Source organism: Sapajus apella, unplaced genomic scaffold (assembly GCF_009761245.1).
Source record: "Sapajus apella isolate SASKATOON/1434 unplaced genomic scaffold, GSC_monkey_1.0 scaffold8, whole genome shotgun sequence".
NCBI lineage: Eukaryota > Metazoa > Chordata > Mammalia > Primates > Cebidae > Sapajus > Sapajus apella.
Window position 1 is genome coordinate 11,045,985 of NW_022436948.1, and position 18,572 is coordinate 11,064,556.

Genomic DNA, 18,572 nt, shown 5'->3' on the forward strand with positions numbered 1-18,572 from the left:
TGTTGTTATAAAGGCACAGCAGGCAAAGCGGGCTTCTTTATCTAATTGGTACTTGCTATTGCTCTTTTTATTATAGACTTTAATACAGATAGAATCCACATCCTTGGGGAGTGTTTGATAGAGGTTTCTCATGATTAGGAATCGTGGCTTGCTGTGGCCAAAGATTTTATTTTCGTTAAGAATTTTTCTGGGGCCTTCCTTTGTGTTAAGACATGTGTGACAGTTGAAAATGATTTGCTCTTTCTAACTTGGAGAGGAAAGGTCATTGAGTTTTAAAATGAATGGTTTTTAGAGCAGGTAAGGGAGTGGATGGGCATGTTTGGGTTTCCTTTCATTTACGTTTGATTTCACTTTGTGCTACGTGATTAACAGGAGAAACTGTGTTGATTAAAGAACTACTGTATTGATGTAGGAAGATTGAACATCAGACTTAATCAAATGTTAGGGTCCTGTTTTAGACCCATGAGAAGCAGAGAAGAGAAATAAAGCAGACATAGCACGTGTGCGCACACACACACACACACACAGACACACACCTTTGAATACCATGTGCCAGATACTATTTTAACAGTGTTACTCATAGTAACTCATTTAATCTCCCACAATACTCTCTAAGGTAGGAAAATTTGCATGTACCCATCTTCCAGGTAAGAATACTGAGGAGCATGGAGGTGTCTAGTGACTTACCAAAGGTCAGCCAGCCAGATTTATCCTCTGAAACACTTGACCAAGAAGAAATGTTTTTAGATTAGTAAATATATGCAATGGAGATGTTCTCACCTTTTATAAATATACATAAAACGTGTACATGGAAATTATGTGTGTTTTTTATTACTAGTACTTATCAAATCTCAGTCTGTCAGTTACATATGCTTAAGTCCATTTACGAGTCATCAGTTTTGTTCTGGCGGATCCCATGAGTACCTCTAATAATATCTGACATTTTCAAATAATATTTTAAATCAGCCAGACTTAGTCTTTTAAAAATATAGAGAGAATAATTCCAATTTAGCCCATCTTCAAACTTAGAAATCCTATCTTTCCTAATCTTCAAAGAACAAAGTAAGAAGAGAAAGATGGATATGGCTTCTTCTACTCTTCTTTGCTCTGAGTTATAAATAATTGGGGAAGATGGGAGCAGGGAAGTTAGGAACCAGGGGTGGAGAGCAGCCAGTCTGACTCTATGGTTTCCTGAAATCTTGACTTAACAGAAAATAAACCCCAATCTTTCTTGATCTTGTATCGTTTATTAATGATTACATTAAAGCCATATAACTATGTGAAGTGTTACACCTATGCAAGTATCATAAATGTGCATTCCAGAATTTAAGCCAAAATCCCGGGAGTGTTGTTAAAACTGGCAACTTGTGCTGAAGGGCTGGAAAGCATAAATTAATGATTGGTTGTTCAACAGCTATGATCAGGCCACCACCTCATTCTTTTTTGTTCTCTATTGTATCCCAACAGGGAAAAGCTTCACTCTGACCATCACTGTCTTCACAAACCCACCGCAAGTTGCCACCTACCACAGAGCCATCAAAATCACAGTGGACGGGCCCCGAGAACCGCGAAGTAAGTTCACCCGCTTGGGGCTGGTACACCCTCCAGGCTGGTATACTCAGGGACCATGTCTCAGAATCCTTGGGTTCAACCTTTCCCCCAGGGGGATGTCAGGCCCCTGTAAAGTCAAAAGTTGCATTGTCAACATTCTTGCTACTCAAAGCTTGTTTCTGCGCACTGGGCTCTTTTCGAAGCATCCTTTTAGAGGGCAAAAGGAAATTAGGCTGACTCAACTGCATGTTACAGCCATTCAGGGCAGCATGAAACTAAGGACTACTTCCTCAATATACAGTAAAGTTCAACAGGATCAGAAACAACCAGTAAATGGAAGATGGGCCAGGCACAGAGGCAGCCCAAAGAGGCCTGAGGGTCAGAGTGGACCACAAGGGAGTAATTACCATCTATCCTGGCTTTTTATTAATTCATGAGGGCCAGAGATGAAAACTATGAAAATGACCCTTTTCTTTCTATGGCACAGATCAAAATCTTATTACAGGCATGTTTAAGATAGAGAGTGGGAGGGTAGAAGAATGTCTGGAGAAAAACAGTAAATACAGAAAGATAGTACCAAAAAATAGCTCCTGTGAGGAAAGCTCTTTAAAAAAGGAGTGAGGTTGTTTAGTCTGCAGAAAAGATGTCTTCACAGTGACTTAATGACTATCTTTGAGTAAACACCAGAGTAGCACTCTTTTCCAGAACCACACCCTTCCCCAGGATCTGAGGCTGGGTTACAGTTCCAGGTCTGTGGAGCTGCCCAGCACCCCCGCCCAGCATCCAGATGTCTTCAAACCGTATCAGGTCCCTGGTGGAAAATTAATACACTCTCATCTTGGAGTGAGGGATATTGAAAAACAGCGCTTCCTACTGTCCCCAAAAGCCAAGATGCAGGGAGGTCAGGTCATAAAATGAAAAGGTTAAGAATTTGGACTTTATGGGCAAGCCAGTGGAGTTCTTAAGCCTTCAGTGAGTCACAGAGCCTTGCTGAACCTCGCTTTCCTCTTCTGTGAAATGGAGATCATAACGACAGCTTCTTATAAGATCAAGCCCAATGATGCCAGGTGCCTGATGCAGAGAAGGGAGGCAGGAAATGTTAGTGATCCGCATTAGGGCATCCCTGTCTTCATCTCTGGCTGTGGCTCCAGGCTCCTCTAGCTGACCTTCTCCACGTGGTGGCTTCTAGGTGGGCTTCTAAGGCAGCTCTCTGCAGGCTTTCCTGTCATCACGGCAGCTTTTCTGGCAGCCTTCCCTCTGGTCCTGGCCACAACCTCATGGCATTTGGATCGCCTTCTGGAACCATTCCCCATACTGCATCTACTTTCCCAAAGTCCCTGAATGGATGGAGCTCTGCAGAGAACATGGCCACCAGGGACAGCCCCCCAGGATGTGGCATTCCTTGTCCGCATCCCCTCCTTCCGCTTGCTGGGCTCAGTGACTCCCTCCACATCTGAGTGCATTTTTCCCCAGAGGGTCCTCTCAGCTTTTTCTGATCAAGACTTTCTGGCCGTGTCTAGACTCAAGAGACTCTGGGGCTTGATAACAGACCCTGATTCTTCTTTATGGGTGAGAAGTAGGTTATAGACACAGACGGGACCACACAGGTCTAGGGAATGACTATGATCTCCTTCTAGGCTTCCAGAGTAGGAATGTCAACCTGGACATTCCTACATTAATGTAATCCTGCATTAAACAGAACATAAACACCAAAGTGAGTTTGTTCTCCACAGAGGACCAAAGAGGAAGCAGGCTTGAATTATACAAGATGCCTGGCTGGGAGGGAGGCAGTTGTTAGGTGTAAGAAAGTTAAGTTTGTGGGTAATTGCACTTAGAGAAGGGCTCCTTCAAGAGGCTATAGAATCACTGTCTTTAGAAATAGAAGCCACAGCCATCTCTTGGGCAGTTCAAATGCCTACCAGCCTGAAGAAGCTGAGGCCAGGTGACCCTGGGTATAACCCTTACTTCTGTTATTTCCTCATGCATAAAGAAGGCTGGGTTTCGCCTCACCGCCAGCATTTCCTGTAACATTCAAAGAAATAACAAAGTGGCTGAGCTTCAGAAAACAAATGGTGGCTACTCTGACTTTTAAGAATTGGCAGTCAAAGGGGGAAAAAACGTCTATGTGATTGTAACGGTCTGCCTGTATATACAGTTTACTCTGCCCCTGCTGTTTTATAACTTAAGAAAACAGTTGTTACATGGAGAAGCGCCCTCTGAGCAGACAGAAGGGATTTGCACCAAAGAGGCATCCATTTTTACACAGTCTTCCCTGCCAAGTGGAATTTGGGGTCTGGGGAAAAACTAAATGTGTGGAATAAGTATAAGTCTGATATAAAGAGGTGCAATAGCCTCAGGTAGAGAGTCTCACATTTCACAAGCGACTTCTAGAAAAAAGTCAAGTGCACGCAGACTCCCAGGGTGGCTTGGGTAATGCTGACTTTTCTATTTGCCCTATGAAGGAAGAGGGGCCATCACTGCTAATTTTAGTATACTGGTTTCTTATTGTTTGAACGTCTTCATTCAGGGTGGGAACTTCTCTATGGTAAGCTTGGCTCACAGTTGCTTTCCAATGTAACATAAAGACAGGACACTGCATGTGAATCAGGATGCCCACATGTTGCCAGATCTCTGGATGAATAAGACCTCCCAAGACCCCTCCATGATTACAGTGCCATGAATTCTGGGTAATCCTGGCAAAATGGCCCTGGTATTGCCAAGACCAGATTGAATCATTTTGGAAAATTCAATAGTTTTATAGTATCAAAGACTTTGAGAGCTAGGAGGGGCCTTGAGAGAGCCTTTAGGATAATCACCCCATAGGTAAGAGAAATCAGCCCCAGAAAAATGAAATGGTTTGCCTAGCTTTAAAAGAAATAGTTGATGATGAAGCGGAAACAGAATGAGGAATTCCTGATGTCTACTTCTGTGCTGTCCTTCATCCATCTACCTGTCCATTCATCTGTTCATCTCTCCATCCATACCTTACTGTCTGTATAGCATCTATTTCTTATAGATTGTTTGACCTGGCCTCGGAATCCTCACATTTAAAATGAGGAGTTGGCTTTTATGATTGGCTGCCACATTTGGCTCAGCTGTGTCTGTTAAAGAAGGGCAGGCATGGAGCCTTGACTTGAGGTATGCGTGCAAGCCTAACTAAATAAAGCAGTTAGTATTTTGCCCTGGTATTTGGATAGACAAGCTGCTGTTCGTCCTGCCACTCTGCTGATTAAGTTAAGGACTGAGAATGAGAAGCTGTGCCACAGCCCGTCTGCGGGTCATGCCAATGGGATAACTTGATGTGTTTCTCCCCTCTTCCATGGTTTTCAGTGGTGACACTGTAGCAAAAAGTATATGCCAAAGATAATTTACAGTGTCTTTTGTTTCAGTAATGGACCTGCCCCTTAGAAAATCAAAACTTGTTTTTCTCATCTGCCGTAGGATTTTAAGAAATACCTTAGAGTAATATAGAAGTTATTAATTGCTGAAAAATTAACTTTAACGCGGAGAAAGAGCACCGTCAGAAGGTGTTCTCTGCCTGGAGTGGGTTCTTAGCAGCACCAACATGGGCTCTGTTTTTGGTTAGCAGGTAAAGCACTTAGTAGCTTGTTGATACATTGAGTGTCTCCTCCTTAAGTACAAAAGACACAGTGAAAGGATTTTTCAAGAAAAGGATATTTGGGAGTGTTTGTTTGTTTGTTTTTGAGACAGCATCTTTCTCTGTCTCCCAGGCTGGAGTGCAGTGGCACGGTTTTGGCTCACTGCAAACTCCACACCCCCCGGGTTCAAGCAATTCTCCCTCCTCCACCTCTGGAGGTCCTGGGACTATAGGTGCCTGCTACCACACTCAGCTAATTTTTTGTATTTTTAGTAGAGACAGGATTTCACCATGTTGGCCAGCCTGGTCTGGAACTCTTGACATCAAATGATCTGCCCACCTTAAAGGCATGAGCTACCACATGTGTCTGAGAGTTGTTTTTAATGTATGTTTTTTATTTTTAGGATCTAATGAAAAATTCCATCTCTCAGCTCACACAGCTATACTTTAGGTGACTCTATGCTAATATTGAGATCCCAAAGCATGTTCTCTACAGAGATTTCACTAAATAATTTGAATGTAGAAATTGTTTCATTCACTGCTATGGAGGAAGATATTTTCCCAAGGAGAGACTGAGGAGAGTGAGCATGGGGACCCTAACTGACCCATCTTGGGGTGCTGGTCCTGGTGGTATGGATTGGGCAGCCTTTACCTGTCTGGTCAGGTATTTGTTACATTGAGAAGCTGAATTTAGAACCAAAAAGGTTAATGAATATATTGGTCATTTCTGAGATAACTTTGGTCCATCCCCGGGTTAAAGGAGTCCTTCATGTGACTGTGTCCTGCTTGAGCTCTTGATGTTCACAATAAGGGAAAGCAAGGTGGAGCCCTTACTTATAAACTCTAGAGTGCTTCCTGGGGCACCAGCCTTCTGGTGGACTGGTTTGTTTTTACAGGGAATTATAGTTAAAATAGGTTGATCCAAGTGTCTAATCTTCATTACTCAGCTACTTTTTTTTTTTTTTTTTTTTTTTTTTTTTTTTTTTTTTTTTTTTTTGAGAAGGAGTTTCGCTTTTGTTACCCAGGCTGGAGTGCAATGGCGTGATCTTGGCTCAACGCAACCTCCGCCTCCCGGGTTCAGGCAATTCTCCTGCCTCAGCCTCCTGAGTCGCTGGGATTATAGGCACGCGCCACCATGCCCAGCTAATTTTTTTTTTTGGTATTTTTAGTAGAGACGGGGTTTCACCATGTTGACCAGGGTGGTCTTGATCTCTTGACCTCGTGATCCACCCGCCTCGGCCTCCCACAGTGCTGGGATTACAGGCTTGAGCCACCGCGCCCGGCCTACTCAGCTACTTTTTAAAGTACTTGGTTGAGATAATGCCATATGAATATCATTTTCTTCTATGACTTTGAGTGCATATAGCAAACTTGTTGTATATAAATGAATGTGAGAAATAGGATCTTTATATATGGAGAATGTGTTTCAAGTGAAGAACAGAAATTGGATGAAAGGCACCTGTAGGCCAGGTACCGTGGCTCAGGCCTATAATCCCAGCACTTTGGAAGGCCAAGGTGGGTGGATCATTTGAGGCAACTGGAGATCAGCCTGGCCAACACAGGGTAACCCCGTCTCTACCAAAAAATACAAAAGTTAGCCTGGTGTAGTGCTGCATACCTGTAGTCCCAGCTCCTCAGGAGCTTCAGGCAGGAGAATCGGTTAAACCCAGAGGGCAGAGGTTGCTGTGAGCCGAGATGGTGCCACTGCACTCTAGCCTAGATGACAGAATGAGACCCTGTCTCAAAAAAAAAATGAAAGAAGGAAGGAAGGAGGGAGGGAGGAAAGGAGGGAAGAAAGCAAGGAGGGAAGAAGGGAAGGAAGAAAGGAACCAACCTGTAAACTTATGGTGGTAATGGACCTAGAAATAATTGCTCTTAGGATTGAGTAACTCCTAGTTCACAATGTTATTTTCTCTTAATCATAAAAATACTTGATAATAGCAATAGCTAACATTAGATAGTGTTATTTGCCAAACACTGTTCACAGTGCTTCACGCATATTGATTTGTATATCTTCAAGAGAACAGGCAGAGAAATTGAAGAAAAAATAAGTTGTATACCTTGCCCAAGGTCACACAACTAGTAAGCCAGAATGTAAAGTAAGGCGTCCAGACGTTGGCACGCACTGACGCCAGTGTCTGTTTTTAAGAACTGCACTGGCTGCTATTTGAGCCTCGTGGTACTGTAATTCCTGTATTTTTTTATTAGGAGAGTTTATCAATAAAGTTCTGGGTCACATATGGTTTTCTTCAAGAAAGCAGAGCCCTGTTGCTTTGGCATTCATCATGTTTTTGTACTGACAGGAGGGAGTCAGCGTTTCCCTCGGCAGGGCTGCAGGGCACACCCCTCTCCCACTCCTCCCGGGAGTTCATAATGCACAGCCATGGCCATGCTGGTCACAGGTGCCAGTGGTTGGTTCTGCTTCTGTCACCAGGGTCCACTTGGGGACCTGGCATGAATGGGGACCTGAACCCAGGGTGTTGTACAACATAGACCTCCTCCTCCGTTGTTGGCCTTCAGGAAAGATGGGTAAAGTGGGGGAAGTGACCTGCAGGACAGCGGCCCAAGTCTGGTTCCCCCTTTAGCAAAGGGTTTCCTAGAGGGCCCGTGTGCACAGAATGTAGCCATCGGGAGGATGAAAAGATGTGTCACTCTTTGCTCTTAAATGGTTATGAAAATGTCAGATGGTTTTATGGATCTGTGATCTCGGGGTTATAATTACCAATCCACAATTGCATTGCTTACTGGGAATTGCTTCAAGTGTATTTTCCAGATAATGAACAATGAGCTACTTAATTCTTCTTCCCTTGAATTCGTCAAATTTGGACTTGGACTTTAGTTCTTTCTAGATGAAATCCTGATCCACACAGGAATTAGAAAGTAATTCTTCCTTCCCTCCCACCTAACGCAGGAGCAAGGCAGAGGCTCAGAGAGGAGGAAAATGCTGTGCTTACTCATATCCCCTCCTCCCCGTTTTGAAAGGCATTTCGGGCCAAGCTGAAAATTCTGGGGGAGCTTCCCCCTGATACTTTAATTCCTTCTGTGCTAAGCTCCTCAACTACCTGATGACTTGGCAAAGGCAGTTTTTAAAGCAGTAATAATAATCGTGCCTAAATGTCTCCAGCAAATTTTAGAATGTATTTCTGCTGATTATTTTTAGTAGTATCAAAGCAGACCAAGAAGAATTTTTTATGCATGTGGGTTTCCTTGACCCTGGAGTGGAGGCTAAGGTCTGAAAGGGCCCCTGGGGTGAATGGGAACATAAGAGGATCCTAAAGGGAATAGGCTTCTGTCCCAGAAGCAGCATAACCCCCCTGATGCAGCTCTGAGTGAGCTGGCATGGCCTGTAGTATTCTTGGTAACTTTTCCTATCTTATACAAAAGCCACTGAGGTTTTTTAAGATGGTATTTGTATTGCTATGGAAAGAAAGAGAAGAAGAGTTCCTTCCAGGTACCATGAAAACCCAAAGAAATTATCTAGACACCTTCTCAATCTAACGTGGTGACAGAGAAGAAGGAAGAAATTTAGACCATTACATCGAATTTCTCTTTCTATCTGGACCCTTACAAAACCATATCACTATTTTGAATGCCACACCAGTGAGGTCAGGATCTAAACTAATATATTTGCAGTCCTTGTTAGAATTCATTATATGACATGCCATAAAAAAAAATGCTGTCTGTGTTTAGGCTTCTGTTTCTTAACCTTAAAACGTGTAAGTTTTCTGGATCCGGAATTTGGGGACCCGGGTTTTCACACTGGCGCCATCAGGCCAGTGGGTGTGAACCTGAGTAATTATCTTAAATACTTTCGTCTTCACTTTCCTTTCCTGTTGAACCAAGCAATGGGAAGAGATAATCTCTAAATTAGTTCTCACTCAAAAAGGGTAACAAAATATGGTCAGCAAAATAAAGCCATAAGTTCATTCCCATAAACAGGGCCCCTTAGAGGAGAGAGGCCTCCAGGCCTTCTTCCCTGGGCAGTGTCATCAGAAATCACATCAGACACATCCAACTGCACCCAGGTGGTACATGAGATGTTTGTTTTTGTTTTTGTTTTTGTTTTTTTTTTGCTGTAAATTTTTTAAAGGTCTTTCTAATTTGTTCTGAAATTCTCTGGCTCTAAGTGACCCTGACTTCTCTGCCACCAACATATAATCAAGACTAGGGGTTGAGATCTCCATTGTGGCACTTGCTCCCCCTGCAGGAGCCGATACCTGGGGGAGCAGATGGTTTGACTGAGCCTCTCTGAAATGGGGACAGTGGCAGTACCACAGTCACATCACTGGAAAGCTGAATGCAGCCGCTTCTGTGGCTTAGAACCATCCCTATAATATTCAGAAGAGGGCAGGTATGATTCAGATTTGGAAATGAGAAAACTCTAAACTAAAAAGAACTGTGGCTCCTAAATTTAAAAATTCATGAAGTTGCCACAATGTTTCCCCCACATACACACTTTTGTTTGACATTTAATTAAACATTTATAAATTTTGATTTATTTTCCTCAATTTTGTTTTGTGTTTAGACCCAGTAAAATTTTTTTTCTCGGTATATTTATGGGCCCTAAAAACACTCTGGGCATTGTCCCTAAGTCTCTCATGGGTAACACGGCCTTGCCCCCAAATGTTGCACTTTGTGAAAAAGTCAGGAAGGAAAACCACATCTGAGTAACATCAAAAGTCAATGCTTAAGATCTAACACGTGGGTCCTGTTCAGTAGAGGCGTGACACAGCTACAAAAGTCTCCTCCACACCGTCCTAGAAACTGACATGAAATGTGGCAAGTCTCTTGGGGTCGGAATTCTTGTACTAGACAAATGTAGTGCATCTCCCAAGGGTGCCCGGGATCTCTCGTTGCAGCCAAGCTTTGCAGGCACAGAAACATGGCCAGCCACCCACTGAGTTTCCTAAGTCAATGACCAGCACTGGAGACCTTTCCATGTCTGCAAGGCAGCTCCATCTGCTGCCTGTGACTTTTGGGGGTCTGATGGGGCAGCCCCCACCCGGGATGGTCAGGCCTTATCATTGGGTGCAGGTGTCCCATGGGGTTGGGTGGACCCACAGCGTGCAGATAGATTGCGGTTGGCAGTCGCAGCATCCCAGCACATTATAATGCATCTGCTTCTCTGCTTTCAGATAGATTTAGAATTTTTTTCATACCCTAGCCACTTTCCATTTTTCATTTTCAAAAATTTCTCCTTGAGTTTTCTTAAAGGCTTGGTTTTTTTGTTTGTTTGTTTGTTTGTTTTCCCTGTAAGCCATGTAACTAGGAAAAGCATTAGTAAGAATTTTATATACTGGGTCTCATGGAACTCCACTACCACCACCAAGAAGATAATAATAGTAATAATAATAATTCCAGTTTAGCTTAACTAAGTAAAAGCTACCCCCTTACACTATATTTGTGTTTAAATTCATTTGCGCTAACTGGCAATTTCTGTGTTCTCCTGTTCATTCCATATTCTTTTCCTTTAAAGGCAAGTTTTAAAGAAGGTTTGTTTTTTTTGCTGTCAAAGTATTAATTATGAAAAGTTGGTAATACAGAAGGGGTAAAATCAGGTATAATCTATTACTGTACATTATCAGACATTTCACAAGGCACTGACATTTAGTTGGATGTGAAATGCCTTTTTTGTAGTATGATTTATACGTGGTATATTTCCATCAACTTCTACATGTAAATTATGCAGTATCAGTGGGACAATTTGCTATCATGCATAGCCAAATATTCTGGATTCACATTCATAGGTGAAAGCCAAGCTTAAAATATATATATATACCCAAAGCAAAGTTCTTTTCTGTTTGCCTTTTTAAAAAGTAACACAGTGGAATCAACCTGCCAACTCTCTAGACCCCTATAAAGTTAATCAAAGGCAGTACATTCGTTTGGTACTTTCATGATATACATATACTAGTTTCTGTTAAAGCAATTATTGACAAAAACCCAGACTGCTATTGAAGTCTTTCAGTGTACTTCCATATACTGAAATGTTGAACATTTGATACTTTGGTTTTGTATTTATTTTTGTTCACCATGGCTTAAAAGCCATCTTCTTCTTATTTAAAATAAAGAGTAAACATTTGAAATAAGTTCCTCGATACTACATACATTTATGGCCCTTTGAATTTGTTCCTGGTACCACCTTATTTTCACTTACCTTTGAAGTGGTTATATGAGATTTCCAGTTCATTCATTTGAAGGAGCTAGGAGAAATACACAGAGCCACATCCCACACGCCTCTCAGATAATGCTCGCCAGGCATAGTCCAGTGTTTCAAAAGTGAACAGGGGGCTGGGTGTGGTGACTCACACCTGTAATCCCAGCACTTTGGGAGGCCGAGGTGGGCAGATCACCTAAGGTCAGGAGTTTGAGACCAGCCTGGCCAACATGGTGAAACCCCATCTCTACTAAAAATACAAAAATTAGCCAGGCATAGTGGCAGACGCCTGTATTCCTAGCTACTTGGGATGCTGAGCCAGGAGAATCACTTGAACCTGGGAGGTGGAGGTTGCAGTGAGCCGAGATTTCACCACTCTACTCCAGGCTGGGTGACAGAGCGAGACTCCGTCCCAAAAATTATAATTTAAAAAAAAGTGAACCAGCGTGCTCAAAAGGCCTCAGTGAGTGAGAAAGGAGTTTGGAACCAGACCAATTTGGCCTCAAGTCTAAAACTGTGCTTCACAGTTTTCCCATCTGTAGAATAGACTGCATGATATCTCCCTTGCTGGGGGATGTGAGGATTAAGTGAGATAGCCTGAAAGGCAAGCTGGGACAGTGGCTGACGGTGAAGCTTCAAAGCTGGCTTCCTGATTCAGCCTGACTTCCCCTTTAGGGTCAGATTAACCTCCCCATGCTCAGCCTCCTTGGGTATAAAACCAGGAAGATGATATCCCTGTGTTAGGAGTACTGTGCAGATGGAATAAAGTAATTCATGTTAGGACATAGCACCATGCTGGGCACAGAAGTATCCCTTAAATATTAGCTGCTATTACTAAAGCATGTGCTCTGGACAGGTAAGCCCCTTGCCCTTGTCCCAGAGATCTTACCAGGGGAAACAAATTGAATTCTGTCCAAGTAGGGGGGCTAAATATTTACCATTGCCAAGTTGCTTAAAAAAACAACTTGGCAGATTTGGCCCTCACGATACAGTACAATAAGGGCTTTTTTCTCTTTTCCTTCCATACTACCTATTATTAATTCCAAATACTGCATCACTGAACTGGCTTCAACAAATATATTCCTCATTGAAGCATAAGCTTGCTAACCATGTTCCCCTACTTCCTCGAAGGGAGAGGTGATCTTTTTCCAAATAAAGTTTTTATCAAAATGCAGTTCTGCTTCTTAACATGAAGCACCTATGCTGTTGTGTGACCTGCAAAGCACTTAGCTTCTAGAAGCTTCCCCTGGGTCATCCACAAGATAGGAATAATACTATGAGTTCCGCCTACTGCGCAGGGTCCTTTAGGATACACTGAGATCCTATATGTCAATGTGCTTTTTAGGTTGTCTGTCAATTAGAGAGTAGAAATATAATTTGATCATTGAAAAAAATAGAATAATCATAATAGATTTTACATGTACTATATTAAAATCTTTGGGATTTTAAAATAAAATAATTGATTTCTTGAAAGTAGATTTTTATCTCATCATGTCTTTCAGGATTGGTGGGAAGAAATTATAGAGAAAAAATAGAAACGTTTAAATCAACCCCCACTGTGAATCCATACTTTTAGAAATTGTACCTTTTGCCATTAGAATATCCTAATGTTTTCCCTGCCTACAACTAGATACCCTTTTTAAATGTTGGAAACCAAAGAAGCAACCTTAGCAAACAGTTGAGAACTGAGTTTTATTTGAATATATCTTTCTCTTGCAAGACCAAATACATTTTTTTCTTCTAAAACTTTGTTGTTCCATTTTCTTTCAATGAAAGGCTCACAGAGCTAGAAGGCTTGGGAAGAGGCTCAGAGCACCTAAAAGTGCTGAGTCTGTATTCCTTTATTCCCCTGTGGCTTTTTATATACGCTGCTCGCCTGAGATTTCTGGATTCGATTTCAGGGAGGTGAAATGTTACACCCCTGAGTCTCAGTGCCAGTTTCCCAGGACGAGTCAAAAACTGCAGCTGCTTGGAGGTGAGAATCTTCCTCGGCTGCAGAGGCCAGCTTGCTGTCCTGTTCATTTGCTGACATGCCGCTGGGAGCAGGTTCAGCGAAACCCGTTCTATTCTTTGGATAATTCAGCCAGTCTCAAAATAAATGGATAGCCGAGTACAGGGAGAAAGTACTGGAAACCACTGAAATTTGAGTCTTGAGGGCTGGTCTGTTCTCGGGAGCTGCTCTGTTGAACTCTAAAAGGAATCTTGAGCCCTGGGCAAGGGAGCGGCCTGGCCTAGTGGAGAGGCTGCGGGCCTGCCAGTGGATCTTATGTCTGGCCCTGCCTGGCTCAATGAGTCTCAGCAGCTCCTGTCTCCTCTTAGACCCCCAGGTTCGTCGTCTACAGAAAGAAAAAGGAAAGGAGATGTAATGATTTGTAAGGTTTTCATCAGCTTCTAAACGTTTCATTTGATGTCTGTAGGAGCAATTGTTCTTTCTAAGCACCATCTTCTAACCCCAGGAAGAAGAGCCAGGGGCCACTGGGGTGTCCTGTCAAACTGGGAAGACAAAGATTGTGACTGGGAAGGTGGGGAGGGGGCAGGGGGAAAAGGGGGAAGAAGGGAGAAAGGATCAACTCACACACCAGGCCGGGGAAAGAGATGAATGAAGGTCCACACCAGAGTGGCATGCTGTAAGTAGGAACAAATCATCCTAACTAGAGTTCCCATGACATTGGCAACATTAAAAAAAAAAAAGGCATTTTTAAACCCCCTAAGTACTCAATTGTCCAAGCCCCAGCACGGCCAACTTCCCAAAGCTGGCGGGTCAGAGACCTTGGTGTTAATTCTTCGGCCAACTAAAAAAAGATGGTGTGAGTTCTGTTGACTTAATTGTTGGAGTGTTTCTGAGCGGGGCCGCCTCCCTCCTCTGCCTCCTCGAAGTATTATGGGCTGTTCTGCATTACCTGCCCTACCTATCTTCACAATCTAGCCGCAAACAGCTTCGGTTGACCACACCACTTCCCTATTGAAAGTTAATACTGTTTGACTCATTCTGTGTTACTAACCTGAAGCCAAAGAAAACAAGGCAGAGAATAACCGGCTTGTATGGAGTTTGGAAAGCTCTCAGAGACCCTGCTTTCAAAATCCTATACAGTAGCTTTACTATATCTATCCGCTGCAGCTGCTGAGAAAATGAAGGAAGCAGAAGTGGTTAAAAAAAAAAGTTGGGGGTGGGGAAGAGACTGGGAAGGGAGTGGGGCACGGCTCCCCTCCGGCTGGGAAGGACGGGCAGTTTACGAGGGCTGACTCCCTGAGCTGATGTTTTGCTTTGACACACCAGAGTGTTCACACAGAAGAGGGACTGTTGACGAAGTTAAAAGGAGAGGAAAGTTCAAAACATTCACTGAAAAGGCATCTCTCCTATTGCATGTATAACAGAGAGGAGCTGGGAGGCTGGTCTCACCAGGTCAGCCAGCCACAGGCAGAGACTCAGGGTAGACGGCCCAGGCAGAGGTGTGTAGCTTTTGAATCGGGAAAGGATTGAGGAGGGGGAATGTTGCCAGACAGAAGGCTGTCCTGGGCTCCTTCCTTGCCTCCATCCCTGGCAAGGATGGAGCCTTCTCTTCCTTCATTTCCAACTGGCTCAGATGTGGTCACCAGAGTGAACAGGAGGCACTTGTGTCTTGGAATAAATAGAATGTTCCCTCCCAGTGTTACCTGGCAGGCAGTGGGACCAGCGTCTTCATCACCATGCTATAGCTCTTCGGGAGTCTCGGCAAACAGCCACTCACCCATTCAGGTCACTGGTAGAGGAGGCCCCCCTCCTCACAGATGCCCCTTTTCAGCAGGTGGCTACTTCTGGCACGTGGACAACAGTGCATAAAAGTGAGCCCAATGCCTGAAAGAGGCTGTCATGCCACAAACAACCGGAAGCCTTGTGTGAGAGGGAGGGCCTACATTCTGTTCAAAACAACTAGCTACTGTTGGCTTGTGTACTAGTGAGTACTCAAGAGCTGTGAGTGGCCAGGGTGCCCTGTCCTTCTGTACCAGCCATCTGTCGAAGAGCTTTGTGTGGCCAGCCTAGAACTTCAGTTGGCACCTGTGACAGGAGAGTCAAATGTTCCCCTGCTGTTGGGAAAGTCCCTGAGGTCCAGTGGGCAGGGCTTTTAGAAATAGGAGGGAATTTCCAGCCGGGCGCAGTGGTTCACACCTGTAATCCCAGCACTTTGGGAGGCTGAGGCAGGTGGATCATGAGGTCAGGAGATCGAGACCATCCTGGCTAACATGGTGAAACCCATCTTTACTAAAAATACAAAAAAATTAGCTGGGCATAGTGGCACCCACCTGTAATTCCAGCTACTTGGGAGGTGGAGACAGGAGAATTGGTTGAACCCAGGAGGCGGAGGTTGCAGTGAGCCGAGATCGTGCCACTGCACTCCAGCCTGGGAGACAGAGCAAGATGCCATATCAAAAAAAAAAAAAAAAAAAAAAAAAGAAAGAAAGAAACGGAATTTCCTTCCCTCTTTTTAGAAATACGGAGGAGGAAGGATCATCCTGCACGCTGCTGGGTGAGCATTCCAAAGTACATCTAGTCCAGGAAAGGGACTCACTCACTCACTCATTCGTTCACTCACTCACTCATTCGTTCATTCGTCCAGCATTTATTGAGGGCCAGCTTTGGAAGGGCCCTGCATTTACCTCAGTCCTGTCCAAACACGCTCAGTGTCTGCCAGTTGTGCATGAGATCTGCTGCTGCTGGAAGGGAACAGACTCCTGCAGGGAGGTTAGGAGCCCATTGTGGAGAGCTGCAGTGCTGGTGACACACTCACGCAGGCGGTGTGTGGGGCCCTCCGAGATCTTATCCTCCTGGCTCCTAGGTCTTGCCTGTCCTTGCCAGGGCTAGCCCTGCCTGTGCCCTGAACTCCAGAGCCAGGCTCAAGCTCCAAGGAGTGTTCTGTGAGTCATTGCTCATCTCTCCACAGTGTGCCACCGCCACCAACACTTCCTTTCCCTTCTGCAGTCGCCTTCTCGTTAGGATCTGTCCCCGGGCAGGCGCTACTCTGATCAGCAAATACATGTCACTTGTCACTGGCGGTTATCACTCTCTGGTTACTTTTCAGTTACACTGTAACCGGGGGTTTCCTTCAGATAAGACCTTAACCCAGGGAGGTTTGCTAATAGTTGGGATTATAGGCTGGCAGAAGACAAACCTTGAACTTGCGAGCTTTCTGCGCCCCTCTTAGTAAGCTGCCTCCACTTCCCCACAGAGGGCCACCTCTGGTCAAGAGCAAAAGCCAGCAGGTGGCTTCTCTGCCCTGCGCTCAAGTTACCTCCTTAGGCACCAGACAGAAATGGACAGTGAGCCCTGGCGACCAGGGATGGCAGATTTAGATTTTGAGCGTTCCGCTTTTAGGAGAGGCCCAAGTTTCCAAGAGCTCAAGTGAGTGGGTGGAAAACGCCACTGCTCATGGCGATGAGCCCTGGACCCAAGGAACAGAGTTTTGTTTGGGTTTTTGTCCCGTAAGTCTTGGGCTCGTGGTGCAGGGAGGGTGGGGAGGGGCAGGTCTATGTGCGTCTCTGGCTTGAAGCTGTATTGGTTGTTGACCTTGCCTTGGCCTTGGCCAGCCCTTGCTCTCCATTGACTGTTGTTCGCTACACTTGTCTTGGCCCATATCCTGAGGGCGATCACAGAACGGGCTGTGTGTGAGTGGATGAAGGGATGTGTGATGGATGTATATCTATGCATGTGTATGTGTGTATATGTCAGTAAGTGTGTGTCCCCATGTCTGTATGTGTATGTCTCCATGTCTCTATGTCTATCTGCCTGTGTGCCTATGCCTGTGTGTATCCTTGTGTGATATATGTGTGTGTCTGTTTATATATGTCTGTATGTGTATGTGTGTCTGTGCATGTACTAATGTATGTGTCTGTGTGACGTATGTACATGTGTGTCTGTATTTATATTTGTGTATTTCCATGTGTATTGTATGTCTCTGTGTGTTCAGGTGTCTGTGTGTGTCTGTGTTTATGTGCATGTCTGTATATGTGTGTATGTGTCCATGTGTGTCTGCATGTGTGTCCATGGGTATTTATGTTTTCATGTGTATGTCTGTGTCCATGCATATCTTTGTCCATGCATGTCTGTATGTGTGTATTATGTGCATGAGCGTGTCCATGTGTTTGTGTATGTGTGTGCATGTGTGAGAGGATACTAACTATAAAGAAACAAGAGAAGCTAGTGTACTTTGCTTTACTATGAAAACAAATGAGTTTTCCTGACTGATTTTTTTTTTTTTTGAGACAGAATCTCACTCTGTCACCCAGGCTGGTGTGCAATGGAGCAATCTCGGCTTACTGCAGTCTCTACTTCCTGGGTTCAAGAGATTCTCCTGCCTCAGACTCCCCAGTAGCTGGGACTACAGGTGCGTGCCACCACACCTGGCTAATTTTTAAAATATTTTTAGTGGAGATGGAGTTTCATGATGTTGGCCAGGCTGGTCTTGAACTCCTGATCTCAAGTGACCTGCCTGTGTCAGCTTCCCAGTGTGCTGGAATCACAAGCGTGAACCACCGCACCCAACCTGATTTAACTTCTAATGAGACAAGTCTCCATGAAACTTCATATGCTGTTATGATACTATATTTTTTCTCAGCAGGAAGTTTCTCTGTCATTACATTTCAGCTGAAAACTTTAATTCCAACTTCCTTTGCCTGAAATGAGTTCTCCTTTCCCACAGCGATTGGACGGCACCAATCATGAAAGACCTGAGTATTTATTCGTTAATTCAGCCAACATTTAGTGAGCCTACTAGGCTCCAAATGTTTTTGTAGGTGCTGAAGACATGGCTGTGCAGAAAAAGTATGAAATCCCTGTCCTTGGCCGGGCGTAGTGGCTCATGCCTGTAATCCCAGCACTTTGGGAGGCTGAGGGAGGCAGATCACCTGAGATCGAGAGTTTGAGACACCAGACTGGCCAGCATGAAGAAACCCTGTCTCTACTAAAAATACAAAAATTAGCCAGGCGTAGTGGCTGGCGCCTGTAATCCCAGCTACTCAGGAAGCTGAGGCAGGAGAACCGCTTGAATCCAGGAGGCAGAGGTTGCAGTGAGCTGAGATTGCGCCATTGCACTACTCCAGCCTGGGCAACAGAGACTCTCTCAAAAAAAAAAAAAAAAAATCCCTGTCCTCGTAGACCTTATAGTCCCGTAGGTGCAGACAGACCCTGAGTAACATTAACATGTACTGTAGAGAAAACCTAAGCCAAACGGCTAGGGATTGGCTGGATGGGGTAGAGTCTGCAACTTAAAAGGGGGTCTCCAGGAACTCCGC

At 44.3% G+C, this 18,572-nt stretch overlaps 1 protein-coding gene across 4 annotated transcripts in view; it reads left to right on the forward strand.

The window, feature by feature from the left end:
* The window catches only part of RUNX1 (RUNX family transcription factor 1), a 258,174-nt gene that overhangs the window by 189,837 nt on the left and 49,765 nt on the right, over positions 1 to 18,572 (forward strand). For all 4 annotated transcript variants that reach the window (XM_032276945.1, XM_032276947.1, XM_032276944.1 and 1 more), the window contains exon 6: positions 1,468 to 1,572. In XM_032276945.1, coding sequence (XP_032132836.1) covers positions 1,468 to 1,572 — 105 coding nt within the window. The remainder of the gene's footprint in view (positions 1 to 1,467; positions 1,573 to 18,572) is intronic.